At 40.7% G+C, this 14,482-nt stretch overlaps 1 protein-coding gene across 2 annotated transcripts in view; it reads left to right on the top strand.

Moving 5' to 3' along the window:
- The window catches only part of unc5da (unc-5 netrin receptor Da), a 215,192-nt gene extending 201,021 nt beyond the window's left edge, over window positions 1-14,171 (top strand). For both annotated transcript variants that reach the window (XM_016669837.1, XM_016669836.1), the window contains exons 15-18: window positions 506-655; window positions 2,949-3,113; window positions 4,578-4,756; window positions 7,596-14,171. In XM_016669837.1, coding sequence (XP_016525323.1) covers window positions 506-655; window positions 2,949-3,113; window positions 4,578-4,756; window positions 7,596-7,791 — 690 coding nt within the window. In that variant the 3' untranslated portion in view covers window positions 7,792-14,171. The remainder of the gene's footprint in view (window positions 1-505; window positions 656-2,948; window positions 3,114-4,577; window positions 4,757-7,595) is intronic.
- Window positions 14,172-14,482: the final 311 nt, after the last annotated feature.

Below are 14,482 nucleotides of genomic sequence, written 5' to 3'. Positions count from 1 at the left end.
TGGAGCTCAGTCTGATTAAGTGGAGGGCATATGCTCATCTCAAGTGTCATGTTTTCCCACAAATTAAAAATTTTATCTAAATAGGTCTGGACTTTGACTGGGCCACTTTAACACAGATTTTCTTTGGTGTAAACCATTCTGTTTTGCGAACTGACTGTAAGTTTGATGTGATTAGCTTGTTGGAAGGTTCTCAAAGTCTTTTGCAACTATAGCAGGTTTTCTTCCCTGTCCTTGTTAAATGAAAGCATCCACACAGTATGCTGCTGCCACCTCCATTTTTATGAAACGTACGATGAGTTCCAGTTGTCTCTCACTTGGTGTTTCCAGATCGGCCAAAAAAAATATTTGTATTATCTTGGCAGTATTTAGCAGTACCTTCAATTGTTGCAGCTGTGATGGTAAAAAATGTAGCAAAATAAATTATTTTGTAAGGCAACCATCTTCCTTTCCTTCTGTGCCAAAGACAAAAACAAAAATCCTGTTCAATTGTCTCGTTCCCTGTCAGGAGGTGGTGGTGGGGGAGCGCAGCAGGGGCGGGCGGCTCCTCGAAGAACCCAAAATTCTGCTGTTCAAGGGGAACACGTTCAGCCTCCAGGTGTCCATCCAGGACGTCCCGCGGTTACTCTGGAGCATCAAGCCTTTCACCACCTGCCAGGTTGGACTGTTTCCATCCTTGACTGTTGCGCAAAACGGCAAGAAGTGTTCACAACGAGTTTATCGGCGTTAAAGTCGAAACTGCAAGCGGCTCCGTGGCGACCATGTGCATGAAAAGAAGGCGCTCGCCCTGGTTTTCATCGGCAGCCTCACTCTTCCATCACACACACACCTTTTGCTTGCTTGGTCACATCAAAGCTAAAGGGCAGCAGCAGGGCACAGTAGGAGGCTAGCTATCTCACCCACACACGCACCATTACAAACTTAATTATGACTTGTAGGCAGGAAAACGTGCACACACACACACACACACACACACAGATATATCATAGTTATCTTCCTAGGGGTCTTCATGCTGCATGTTCTGTTCTGCCCTGTGATGTTTATCCCACCAGCGACATCTTATTAGCAGAATTAGCCCACCGTAGCACCTCCAGAATACCAATGAGGAAACCCGAAGACTCGACCAGGAAGACGGCTACGGGCTCTAATTCAGACATGACTGCCACCTAAAGCAGGCAGTTATAAGTGGCTGTCCTTTTCTGATGGGTCTGAAGAGCGGATGATTCATCTGTACAACTGCGTTTTGACCCGTTCCGGCTGCAGCAGCGTCTGGGTCACGCAGCAGCGAGCGGCGGCAGCTGGAACAGCGTGCCCCAGCCTGCATATGCTCAGCAGATGTAGCTCTGCTTTCTAAAGCTTTGCTACATCTGAGGTGGAAATGCAGAGCAAACTGTGAGCGTTAAGGGATCTCTCGCCCTAATTCTATAATCACGACATTGATCCCCGTCTAAAGATCGGCATTAAGATACAAGCTTAGCAGCAGGACTGTGGAGGAGAGGAGAAGAATAAGACAATAAATCCTCAAACTAATGCAGTTCAGTAAAATATATATATTTAGAGTTGAGGTTAAAGCTCAAAATGAACTAGTTCTGATGTCGTGGACTTTGCTTTACACTTTTTCCTTCTCTTAACCAAGTGGTATGATCTGTAGCAAACGTTCTGCAAACTAAACAGTTCAATGATTAGTATTACTCCTTATTTTTCCTGCATAAACAGTAGTGGGATGTAGTAGCTCCCAAGGAAAGAAATAAAATGCTGCCTTTTTAAGATGATAAATGTGTTTTTATTCTATTAATATGTTTTTCCACGTAAGAACGCCACTGTATAAAGTAAAACATCACCCTTAGCACCTGCCCCCAGCACCGCGGTGAACCAAATTAATGTATTATTGCAGTTGCCGTAATCTTACACTGTAATTTATTGTTTTGTTTTTTTTTGTTAAATGGAACCTGCAATTTGTTTAGTAGGAATATAATAACTTGTTTTCTGCAAAATCGCAGGTACTACGATCATTCAGATAAAGATTTGCTTGTGTTTGTACTTTTTAAAGTCGATCAGTGTGTTTGGAAATGTTTTATTGGTAATCCCTGAGCATCCTGTGTTCCTGCAGCATAAATATTACATGGCGCAGAGAGATGGATATTTCTGAACCCATCCTCAGACTGAGAAACATGACAAAACAAGCCACTCGAGTCATCATGCGTGTTTATCTTCACAAGTCAGGAAATGGCGACAAGCAAATAGGTTCTTACCGTAACGTCCATGTACATTCAGAACAAGTGGAATAGTGACAAAGCGTGCTCTTCACTTTCATTTATTTCTGAAAAATACTGAATTATGTTTCTCCTTTAGGTCTGACTTGTCTATTTTCAGTTTCCAGAATGTTAATGCTAAGAAGAATCTAATATAAAAGAGAGGAACAAAGGGCTGGAGGGACACTGATGGAGGTAGCAATGTTGAATCCAACATATTATCCCAATTTTCAGTTTCATTTGATTTAAAAATAAAAAATGTACTTCAAGGTACACACTGTTGGCTGTTACTTCTGTAGACAGAAGACATTTAGAGTAATAAGGGGAATGTTAATTGGTGAATCCTGACTTATAGATAGTATAAATCAAATATTTATAACTGGTGCTGGCATTATGCTAGCAACATCTTTTCTTTTTTTTAGATTTAGCAGCACATCCTCCACATAACACCTGAAATTTCTCAAATTATTGCATTTTCTCTCTGTACAAGATACTTTATAACTCCCGGTGAAGCTTCTTGATTCGTTAACGTCATCGATCGGCTAACAAGGCCACTCTCTCACTCGTTATTAAGCATGCAGAGGGGCAGAGTGAGATTCAGAAACATTAGCCGACCCATGTCGAATTCAACGAGTCTTCCCGTCCACCCAGCCTAATCCCGTCATCCCGCCCCGCCCTCCGTCTCTCTCGCCTCCGCAGGAGTTCTCCTTTTCTCAGGTGTGGGCCAGTAACCGGTGTCCCCTGCAGTGTGCCTTCTCTCTGGAGCGCTACAGCCTCTCCTCGTCTCAGCTGTCCTGCAAGATCAGCGTGCGGCAGGTCACAGGAGAGGAGCAGATACTCCAGATCTACACGTCTGTCGTGGAGGTGAGCCGCACTGATGCAGCGCTGCGAACACGTATCTGAAAGACTTACTGATTTATTTATTTATTTATTTTTTGTCACTTACATGTTTCAGTTCGTCAAGCGAATTTTAATATCAAGCAGAAATGTGGAGAGTAAATACAGTTTTCTAAGCCAGCGTGGTTCAGTGGGAGAAAGTAATCACCCACTGAACACACAAACACACTGCAGAACGTTGTTTCGCATGAACAGCCTGTTTCAGGTGATTGCACAGATCCTCAGTCGTATTTAAAGCTGAAGTAGCTTTAACAGAAATACATGTTCAATTATATATTTTTTTACATACTTGTTAAAACTCTCACTCTGTCATGACAGGATAGTATAAGACAGATAATCTGTGGAAAAGTCGAGCTCCACTGCCTTCTCCCAGTTCCCCCAGTCCTAACTAACTAACTGAAATATGTGGTTGATCACAGATAATTCAAGATTTATCAAGTGGGGCAACAAATTCACATAAACCCAGATTAGCATCGTTTGAATGTTAAGGTTATCTTTGGCTACATGCACACAGCAGGGTTTGATGCTCAATTCAGATTTTATTTCTGAAATATATATATATTTTTTTTTTTGCCTGGCCTTTATTACTACTATTTAAATCAAATTTCTGTCTGAATGGTTTATGACCTCAAAGCAATCCTCATGCGCAGAAGACGTCACACAGCAGGTTACGGAAATAACAGTGGATGAAATTTTAAAGTTTGTTCAGCAATGAAAACTGAGAGAACTGTTACAAAACCAGGACAACCCGGAGGAAGCTAATAAAAAGAAAGCACGACTAATAGCGACGGGCTTTTGTGGAGCGCCGACTGCAGCTTCTGCAGGGAAGTCTGTTTGGATGCAGTCGGAGCGAAGAGTGGTGGGATTGTGATCTGATGCGCTTCAGCGACAGACGTCTCTCTTAAGTTTGTAATCATAATTTTCAGCCATTGTTTACATCCACATTTACCGCGTCGGGTTTCTTCTTGTGCAAAATAACGACGCATTTCTCACATCGGTGACATAAAAGCCAAATGAGACCTAAGTGTTGAGACTGCAGAGCTTTGGAAAATGTTGGATAAGTGTTCAAATTAGTACCATATATGGAAGTGGCACAGATTGAATTTTGGGGGAAATGAAAATATCGGAATTGGGATGTTCAGACTGGAGTGGGAAAGATGCGTGTACGCAGAAAAAAAAAAAAAAAAAGAAAACAAAGCGGACACGCATTCGCCTGCTGTGTGAACGAAGTCTTTAGTCTGACATCAAATTTGGTTGATGATCTTAGCATTCAATTGAACATTCAAACCTGTAGGAGGGTAAATACCAAATGGTATACATGGATTGTGATGTGATCGATCTGATTCAAGAGCTCGCTGAATGAGCTTTTCTGCATTGTCTCGGTGACTCTTTGTCCTTCATCTTCTCTCTTTCCTCCTCTTCCGCTTCCAGAACGAAAAAGGAGCGGTTCCCTTTTTCACGCAGTCCGACTGCACCATCACCTCTCAGACAGGGTCGAAGGCCTTCAAAATCCCCCCGTCCATCCGGCAGCGGATCAGCGCCACCTTTGACACGGCCAACGCCAACGGGAAGGACTGGCAGCTGCTGGCTCAGAAGCTCCACATAGACAGGTCTGAACGAAAGCCTTCACGTTCCACGCCGACTCCACTGGCTCGTCTTCCAATGAAGCTTCTGTTTTGAAGCACAGCGTAACTCATTCCTCCTTCAGTGCAAACACAGCTCTCCTTCTGAATCGCGCGTTTAGGCAGGAATTAAGCCAGTGTCAGACTTTATCTTGCATCGCCTACCAGCCTTCACTTGCGCACCACTCTGCTGATTTCATTATAGATCTAAAACATGTACGTAGAAGGCGAGAAGGCAGGGAGGGGGGAGGGTAGCAGGGCGCTGGGGTCGACTTTAGCACAGTTTAACATACAGTGGCTGCAAAGCGGATGTGGTGCCTTGCAGAAATCTGAGGAAAGGTCTCTGACTGATGACAGCCCTGCCCTCTGGCGATAAAATGTGTTCGTGTTCGCGCTTCTCATTAGCAGCAGCAGCAGCTACGCCCGCTCCGTCTTCCCCCGCCCCTGCTGAACACTCAGGAGCTCGTGTCAGGTCAGTGTTTGTGTGGGCGTGGGAGGATTTTATTTATTTGGAGATGCGCTGATCTCCGCTTGTGCTTCAGAGGAGAAGTCAATAATCAAGTGCTTATTGCCACGACCGCTCTCAGATCTTTGCGGTCGGCTCGCGACTGCCTTTGTTTCTCTTCGGTTAGAGGAACGCGAGACGAGGGGGGAAAAAAACACAAAAAGTTAACTGGGAAACTATGCGCCAACTGCACAATTAGGGGAGCTTTGCCTAAACGGGTCTCAAAACAAACATCTGTAGCTGAGAAATGGGAACGGATTTCAGAGTTGTTGTTTTTTTTTTGTTGTTTTTTTTTACGACATAGTCAAACACGCTGAGAAGCATGTCATAAGAATGTCTCTACCTACTTAAGCTGATTTCTGTAATTATTTCTGTGAATGTGTGGGAACATAATGACATAAGGAGGATGAGGAAGTGGAAAAGAGAGCAAAATAGGAGACAGGCAGCAGGATGAAATGTCACTGTGATGAAACAGTGCCCTCTGTTGGAGAGACTTTGTAAGAGTAATGAAGGTAAAGAACAAATGTGTCTGTTTAAGTAGCCTCTGCTGGATGAGGGAACGGAAACTAATAAAAGGTCCTTCACATTTTAAAACATCTTATGTGCTTATCTAATCTGAACTTTTCATGTCTATAATTTTCATAAAGTACTAATAACAAAATTCAGTTTCTATAAAACTTTGAAACTCGTGCCATTTTCCTTTCATGTCACTGTTATGCACTGTTTACCCCAACGAAATACATCCTTAAACTTTTATTTGTAAAAGTGTGTGTGTGTGTGTGTGCGTGCGTGCGTGCGTGCGTGCGTGCGTGCGTGTGTGTGTGTGTCAAATTGTGTGAATACTATTTGAAGGTGCTGCAGCATAAAGGCTGATTTATTACTTATATTTCAGAGGGAAAACACTTGTTGACGTGCAGCAATCTGCCATGTGTTAGATGAAACTATTGTGTTAATATGAAAAGAAAAAACGTCAAACAGCTGCACACTCTGCATTCCTTTAAATAAAATACATTCCACAATACCTCTGAGACTTGTTCCGTTTTAGAGTTTTGACTGGCTTGTGATGCATATATTACAAAGCAATATGGAGATGAGACAAGAAATATATATGCTATATATAAAACGACTGAAAGGCCCCACCTTGTCAAAAAAGGCGAACCACATTGTCAGTAAAAATGTCTCCAGTACGGACAAATCCTCTGTGAAGAACAAAATTTAAAGATATGGAGGATCAGCACTCTACAAATCATATAAGTTCTTATAAAGCCAATCAGTTAGATGTGAAACTCAATAAGAGATGGAAACGTGTAGACATTTTGTTAACCTTTATTTGAAGGGATGTGCATAAGAATGACATGAACACCATCATAAATACGACACAACATCTGTTATATGAACATGGAGGCGTCTTTATGAATGTTTATGACTGAGATCTTTAAGTGTCATTCGGTAAATGTTGACACTTTTAATGCAAAGCTGCTTTAAAAATTGCATTGAAAGTGAATTAAAAGTGTCACCTTTGCATTTTTCAGTAAAAAAAATAATACTTTAATGCAAAGGTGACTCTTAATTCACTTTCCTTGCAACTTTTAAAGCAACTTTGCATTAAAAGTGTCATTATTTTTTCTTCATGACGACTGTCATAAACATTCATAAAAACTTCTTTATGTTCATAACAGATGTTATGTGGTATTTATGACCATGTCATGTCAGTCTTATGCACATCCCGTTAAAGTGTTGCTGAGATTTCCTTACATTTGGCTTTATGTGAAAAACGTTGAACTTTGAACAATTAGTTGTCTGCGTTTGACGTCACAGTAAGTTGTTGTCAAACTGAACACTGAGATGTGAATGCATCACACCTGCATCAGTCGATTTGATTCATCAATCATTTCTGATTGTCTTTTTATATTTTGTAACTGAGAATTCTAAAATAACACACAAAAACAGCGCTTTGCTAAAATCTTTAAGCCTTTTGAAAGTTTTCACGTTTTTGTCACATTACAACCACGAGCTTCAACGGATTTTCTAATCCTGACTACAGATTACCGGATTACCGTCGTCCTCTTGGCTGCTTGTGATTAATTATGTAATTTTTTTGTGAAACTTCTATTTTAAATCAAATCAGTTTTTTCATACAGTATTCACTAAAGATATCCTTCAGATGCACCTACAAGAAAAAAAAAAACATAATTTCTGTCAATTTATAGTAAAAAAATCCCAAACATCACCTCATTTATTTGACTGTGAATCTCTTTCTTGTTATAATCACATCATTTCCTTGATTTATTTTTAAAATGCATCCATTTCTCCAACCCGTAGGAACCTGGGCTACTTTGCATGCCAGGAGAGCCCGTCGTCGGTGATTCTGAGCCTGTGGGAAGCGCAGCACCAGGACCCCGGGGACCTGGACTCTCTGGCCAGCGCCCTTGAAGAAATCGGAAAGGTCCAGTCCCCCCGGGAGGCCGGCGCTCTCGGCTGCAGCAACGAAGACTCTGAGCTGACGAGACTCGGGTAGGGGAAAGGGTTTCTGGCGCAGTCCGAGTCCCGACAGACCTTTACTGCATGAACGCCAACGATCGGGTGTGCCGACATACCCGCCGAGAGGAGGAGACTGTTACTAAAGGAACACCTCTGATAAACCAAATGGTCCACACAAGACACGATGAAGTCGAGGACAGATCGAGCGTTTGTGTTACGAGAGGTACCGATGCGTTTTGGGGAAAGGTCGTCAGCGAGGTGAACCACCTTGCGACTGACAAACGCCCCCAAATAAAACCTCCGAAGCTCAATCCAGCCGCTCGTAGTTTCTGATTTTAGACGTACGTGTGAAGGGTTTCCTTCAACCAGGACGGAGTCGGTTTCAAACGCACCCTTTCAGAACCAGACGTAATCAAATAATCCAAGTGGCCGGAACAACAAAAAAAGATATCCTTACAGTATTTTCTCATTCATTTTATAGATTTCTAATGAAACTTATTTTCTTCAGTGTAAATTCAATGTCTCTGTAGTTTTGATTTAAACAGGAAGAAAGATATAAAGTTGTTTTTTCCCCTCTCCACTCCATAAGGTCATAGACACTAACAGTGATTAGTATCTAAAAGGATACTCGTCCACTTGCTGAGACAATAATGGACGGATGAATCACGCTGATAGCTGTAATTTTAAGAATGAGCCACAAGCATACAGGAGGATTTTTCAACCGGCGGCAGACGGAGAAAAATATCAAAGCAGAGGCTGCAGAGGAGGAACGAGCTGATCTGTGCCTCATCTGGAAAAGCAGCCAGAGGTGAACCACTTACCCCCCAAAACCCACTGCACACACACACACACACACACACACACACACACACATCAACCCAACCCACCCTGTGAGTTCAAGTAATCAGCGTCTGGTTAATTTGGAGGAAATTTAATGTGTGACATGTGACTTCATCCCACACAGCCTTCATGTTTCTGGCACCAGTGAAGTGGGGTGTATTTCCAAGATCCCCGGGGCTTTTTTTTCTTCTTCTTCTTCTTCTTCTCCTCCTGCTATAGGTTGAGTTCAAATTTGGATTTTTGATGTGCGGTCAGAGCGGAGTCTCCTGCAGCCGGAGTTTGTCAATTACCACTGCATCATCGTCAGCCTCACCAGCAGCAATCTTCTGTTGACTCAGCTTTAAAAAAAAAAAAAAAAGTCCCTGCAATCAGAGGCTCCTTAGATTAATAATAAAGTGACTTTGTGTTCAACTCGGTGTTGGGACTCGCTTTCCATCTGCTTAACTCATTTACCTCTTGAAGACCAGGCGGCCCACATTACGGCGTGATGAAGGAATCTGGTGTTCAAATAAAAGATGAAACTGAGACCCCTGACATCCCCCCTTCTAATGATTTTATATGGAATTGGGTTTTAGATTTGTGAAAAAAAACTATATACAGAACCTATTGGTGCTGTGGAAGAAGCCTTAAAATAAATGCAACTTTTATTTCAGTGCCATAATCTTATGTTGAGAATGTAATTTGAGTGCATTTACTATGGAGAAATAATAGTTTATCCTTTCCTTTCACAAAACAAACAAGTTATAAACAGCTATGATGCCAGTACTCGTTTCATAATTATCATATAATTATTGTCCTTTAGAATGACCTAATGTTCAGTCACTTTTCTACCCAGAATCCACCTGGTTCACCCAAAGCATAACAGATCCTCCACCGTGCCCCACGTTGATGATTATTTAAAGGAGAAAAGCTCAATTTTTACCAAACATGGTTCCAATTAGAAACTCGCCACACTTTAGTAAGCACATGTTTATGTTTGTGTTGGTAGGACAGAAATGTTTTTCTATCTCATGTGTCCAATAGTTGCTACGGAGATCCCAGGAGATTAGTCTGTGCTGCAGTTTTCGTAACAAAAAGCTTTATAGTGTTTTTTTGTTTTTGTTTTTCTTCATTACTGTATGTGGAAACAAGATAATTATCCTACATAAAGGCCAGTGGCAAAAAAAACACAGCCTCTGTGGTTCATGGTGTTTATACAGCATGAAGTCATGAATTACTTATTAAAAGTTCCCAGGCACACAGTGGTCAGCTTAAACAGGATATTATACCTTAAAATAAGTAGAACATTTTTTTTGTTACTTTATTAAATAAATGGCTAAATTTTTCTAAATTTAATTGAAGATTTTGCCACTGCTATGAAAGGTGAATTTGCTTTCAGGCTTTTTTTTTTTTTTTTTTTTTTTTTTGACCCATCTTCACCAGGAATGACACAATGGCTTCTGGAGAGTCAGTAATTGTGGAGATAATTGTGCTCACTAAAGTTGACTTGAATAACTAGACAAGTGGGAAAGTTTTTAAAAACTCTTAAATCCCTCAGTGAGGTCAATCCTTTTCCACTCGTAGCTTTTGAGAAAGAGGTAAAACTCTCAGGTGGCTACTAGCTTACTCGCTTGTTTATCTTGGGATTTGTTCTGGTGATAAGGTTGGAAACCTGAAAACCAGCAACCAAAAATCTGACTGATCTCAAAAGATTAAAGAAAGACTCTTTAGAGGATTTCCTGAGATCTCTCCTTGCGTTTGAATGTGGCGTTGCGAACAGGACGGATTCCTGGTCTGAATCGGTCACGGTTTGCAGTCGCAGAGGTAAAGGAAGAATGCAGATTGATGTGGTTCTTCTGGCTCGGCAGCAGGAACTTCTTGCTGATTTGTGCATTTATGGAAATAACTTGAGATATTCAACCACACGAGTGTGCATTTCATTCAGCAACTGCTGAGACGGGGTTTCAGTCAGGACTGCGTGATGGAAACGATGTGAGCCTGCAGTCAAATGCACTCTATACAACACCACAGAAAAGCGAGCTCATGGCTTTATTTTTCATAATCTCCTCTACATATCACTATGTAAAAAAAATATATATATATATAAATATATAAAGATTTCACCTGGAATTCAGCTCATCTGTTGAAACATGTAGAGCGTATCTCTAATTGGACTCAAGTGGATCTTAAAGCTCAACAGTTTTATTTTCTGCTGAAGTTTATGACGTACAGTGCCTTGAAAAGGATTTATAACCAATAACCCTTTTTTTAATACTAATGTTAGGTTACAACCAATACTTTCATGCTGGTTTATTGATATTTTAGTGCATAACTAAATATAAAATCTTAAGAAAATACCTTGAAGTTAGAAGTTAGTGCTTAAGAAAATGTTTTCAATGTTTTTACAGTTTGGATTGCTCCATTATTCATAGATATTTTTTAATAGATTAAAAGTATTCCAAACCAAACAGTATCTCCCCATGTAGAGAAGTCATTTTCGTTCCTTTATGTTTGTACTTTACTGTTTTTCTGCTATGTTGTGCTAGCTGCTCTAAGTGTGTCCTGATTTTTGTGGCATAGGAAGCTCCTGCCCTCAGACGGCCGGTGAAAAAAAATCTTAATTTCTTTCCTCATCTGAAAAAAAATGTCTAAAAATAGAGGGGGGAAATATCCTAATCAGACAAACATAAGTCTCAATTCAAATTCACTATTTGATTGATGAGCTGCTTTTGGGCTCTTAGTGAAGATTGAGTTCCATTTAAAGGGACAGTGCTACGTAATGACTTTTTTGAGCTTTACGTCATGTTGTAATGTTGTTCCCTCATCAAAAAAATTCCCGGAGTGTTGCCTTGACTCTTTTATGCATGGTTGAGAAATCAATTAATCTCCCATGGCAACCATTCAGCTATGATAAAAGCTTGGTTGGATCTAGCTCCGCCCTGAAGGACGAAGCTCCTCCTCTGGGCTGCAGCTTCTGAGCCTCTGCCTCACAGAGCAGTCTCAGCTCCTTCAGACTAGCAAGCAACAATTAGCAAACACCTGGTGGAACTCAGTGAAACACCTGTAAAAATCTTGCTAAAGGGTTAATTTAGGAGTGATGTTGTGATGACTTCCTGTTTCAAAAAGAGCAGGAGTTTATTAAAGAGACAGAGACCCAATTTTAAGGTATTAAACTACAAACTCGAATTTTCTTTGTCATATTTGATACATAAAGTGTTTTTATAACAACTGAAAGTAGCATAGTTACTTGGTTCTGCTATAAAATTGCACTATGTGCCTGGAAAATACATAATATTGGCTTTTACAATACGTTAGAAGATTTAATGTCCATAACTCTGTTACAGTAGGAGCAGCTATATTCCAGGAAGATTTAGCAAAAACTATTGACTTATTACCACCTGTAGGCGAACGGGTCCCAAGGCTGACATTCAGCAGAGGTTTGCTTTGGCAAATCCCACAAATGCTATTAGTATGGTTTCTTACAGCAATAATCTGAATTCCTTCACATCTTTAGTTTCCTGATATTTTGCCCCAGACATTCCAATTATTTGCTGTCTCTCTTCTCTTTTTTTTTTTCCTGATTTCTGCTGAGACACAGAATATGTCCTGAAACTCCTGCCAAACCATTTCTGGCAACTTTACATCATTGTGCAAACCATCATACTTATTTACGCTTCTGGATCAAGCTGAGCTCTAGAAACAGCTTTCAAGAAATTAGATAAAACAGTCCATTGGAGCTTCATACAAATATTTCTTTGGGGCAGCTACTTAGTGAGTAAAAACAAAACAAATCCCGGCCAAAAGAGAGAGAGAGAGAGGGCATCGAAACCAAAGGAGACGTTAAAACTGATTAATAAATCCGTGGAAAGCCCGCCCCAAATTTTTCCTGGCTTTCCTTGAAGTGAGCAGTGAAGCAGTTGCTTTGGCACCGATCCTCCACGACATTAGAGGAAAACATCAACAGCTAATGAAGACCGGAACAGAAAAGAGAACAATATCTGAAAGAAGGGATTGTTTTTCTTTTCTTTTTATCTCCCTGAAAATCGAGGATGAAAAAAAAAAAAGCGAAAGTAGGCAGCCGAGCAACCAAACCGCTGGTTTCATTTAGAGACGGCACTGCGAGATGGGGATGGAAATATTGACCAGTGAGGACGGGGGGAGGGGGGAGCGTGCCTTCAAGTTACACCAATACTGACTGAACACCTCGGTTGAAAAAAACAAAAAATCCATTTTATCGCATTAAAGTGGAAAGCATTAGTCCGGTTCTTGTCATTTTCTGGGCAGACGGATCAGGACGACTCTACATTCCTCGGCTTATGTGACGACTTCTAATCAGAGAAGGAGCCTGGCCTTGCTATGCAGATCTATGACAAAACAGTAACGACCTTCTGACTCATACCACAGCTCAAACATCCTGTGGACACACACCGCTGGAGGTAATGATTACTTTGGACGTTTGGGTTTTGTTTTAAAGCCTGTGTGACTTTTGGCTTAAAGCTCGGACAATATACTCCGCCGCCAAACCCCACAATGAAAACATGTTTCTGTTCCCAATTTAAATCTTTGTTTTGTTGATTATGGGTTTTTTTTAAACAATCCCCTTTTTCTGCCTCCATCTGTATAAAGAATATGAAAGGAAACTTCTAGCTTTATAGTTACCTGTGTACGAATCGTGCCTCTTCTTTGTGTGGGTTTAGAGTAACCAGAAAGGCCTGACCAGAATGTTGTTTTTTTTTGTTTGTTTTTTTTTGTTTGTTTGTTTGTTTGTTTCTTACTACTCCATATCCGAGAACCTAGGATGTTATATGCAAAGCTGCGTTGCGTATTGCCATGCACAGTGTTCACCTTATAGCTGGTGCAGAGGTGTTTCCTGACAGGAAGAAAAAAAAAACCTAGAAGCATTTAAACCTGTTATCTCCGATGCCATGAACTTACGGCGACCGCCGACGACGCGGCCATCTTGTCGCTGCCTGCCTGAAACTCGAAGAGTCGGAGTGTGTATCTGTGCGAGCGCGCGGAGGAAGGGTCGTGTGTGTAAATTCGAGGAGATGTGTTTCCGTGTCTTTCAAGAATCCAGCCTATCTCAGTACCGCTACTATTTCAGCTTCAGAGTGTGAGACGGTGTGTTTTATTGTTTTGTTTTGGGGGGGTTTTCCACAGCCTGCCATTGGTGAGATCCGCGTCGCTTTTTCAGGAAGGGAAAATAGAAAACGGCGACCGCTTAAAGACGTTTAACTTCGGGAAAGGTGTCGCCGGAGAGAGATATTTTGTTGTTTCTACTACTGCCTTTTAAATATGTTTAATATATGAGATGAAAAACGAATCTTTACTATTTATGATTTGAAGAGTTACACCGATACTTAATTGCAATTGTGTGTGTTTGATTTGAAACATTTTAATACAGATCCTGTGCTGAACGTTTGAGTTAAGTGCCATATGAATGTCAACGTCGGGAAAAGAGTGATAGCCATACTGCTAATCAGTGGTGATGTTTTCTCTCTTTTGCTTTTGTTGTTTTTATTTTTGTTTCTTTTGGAAACGTTTCATTTTGATGCTGTATATATTGTATTGTGTTGAAATAAATATGCAGTGAAAGTGTTTTTTTTTTTTTTTGTTTTGTCCCTTTATTAATTACCTCAGATCCTCTTGACGGCGTCATTAACGATGCTCAACCTTCCTGAGCGTTTCCATGGTAAATAAGTTGGAATTCATGAGAATTAACTGGAAAGCAGGGATAATTTACACAGAATCTGTCAAATCTAAGTATAATCTCAATATTTTTGTGAAATCATACATAGAAATGGATGAAGATTAGGGCCACTAAAACAAGAAAAATAGGATTTATTGCTCAAGATTCTGACTTTAATCTTAAAATTTTGACTCAGTCGAGATTCTGTTTAATTCTATTT

Source organism: Poecilia formosa, unplaced genomic scaffold (assembly GCF_000485575.1).
Source record: "Poecilia formosa unplaced genomic scaffold, Poecilia_formosa-5.1.2 Scaffold28, whole genome shotgun sequence".
Lineage (NCBI taxonomy): Eukaryota > Metazoa > Chordata > Actinopteri > Cyprinodontiformes > Poeciliidae > Poecilia > Poecilia formosa.
Note: the sequence above shows the minus strand (reverse complement) of the source record. Positions and strands in the feature narration are given on the sequence as shown.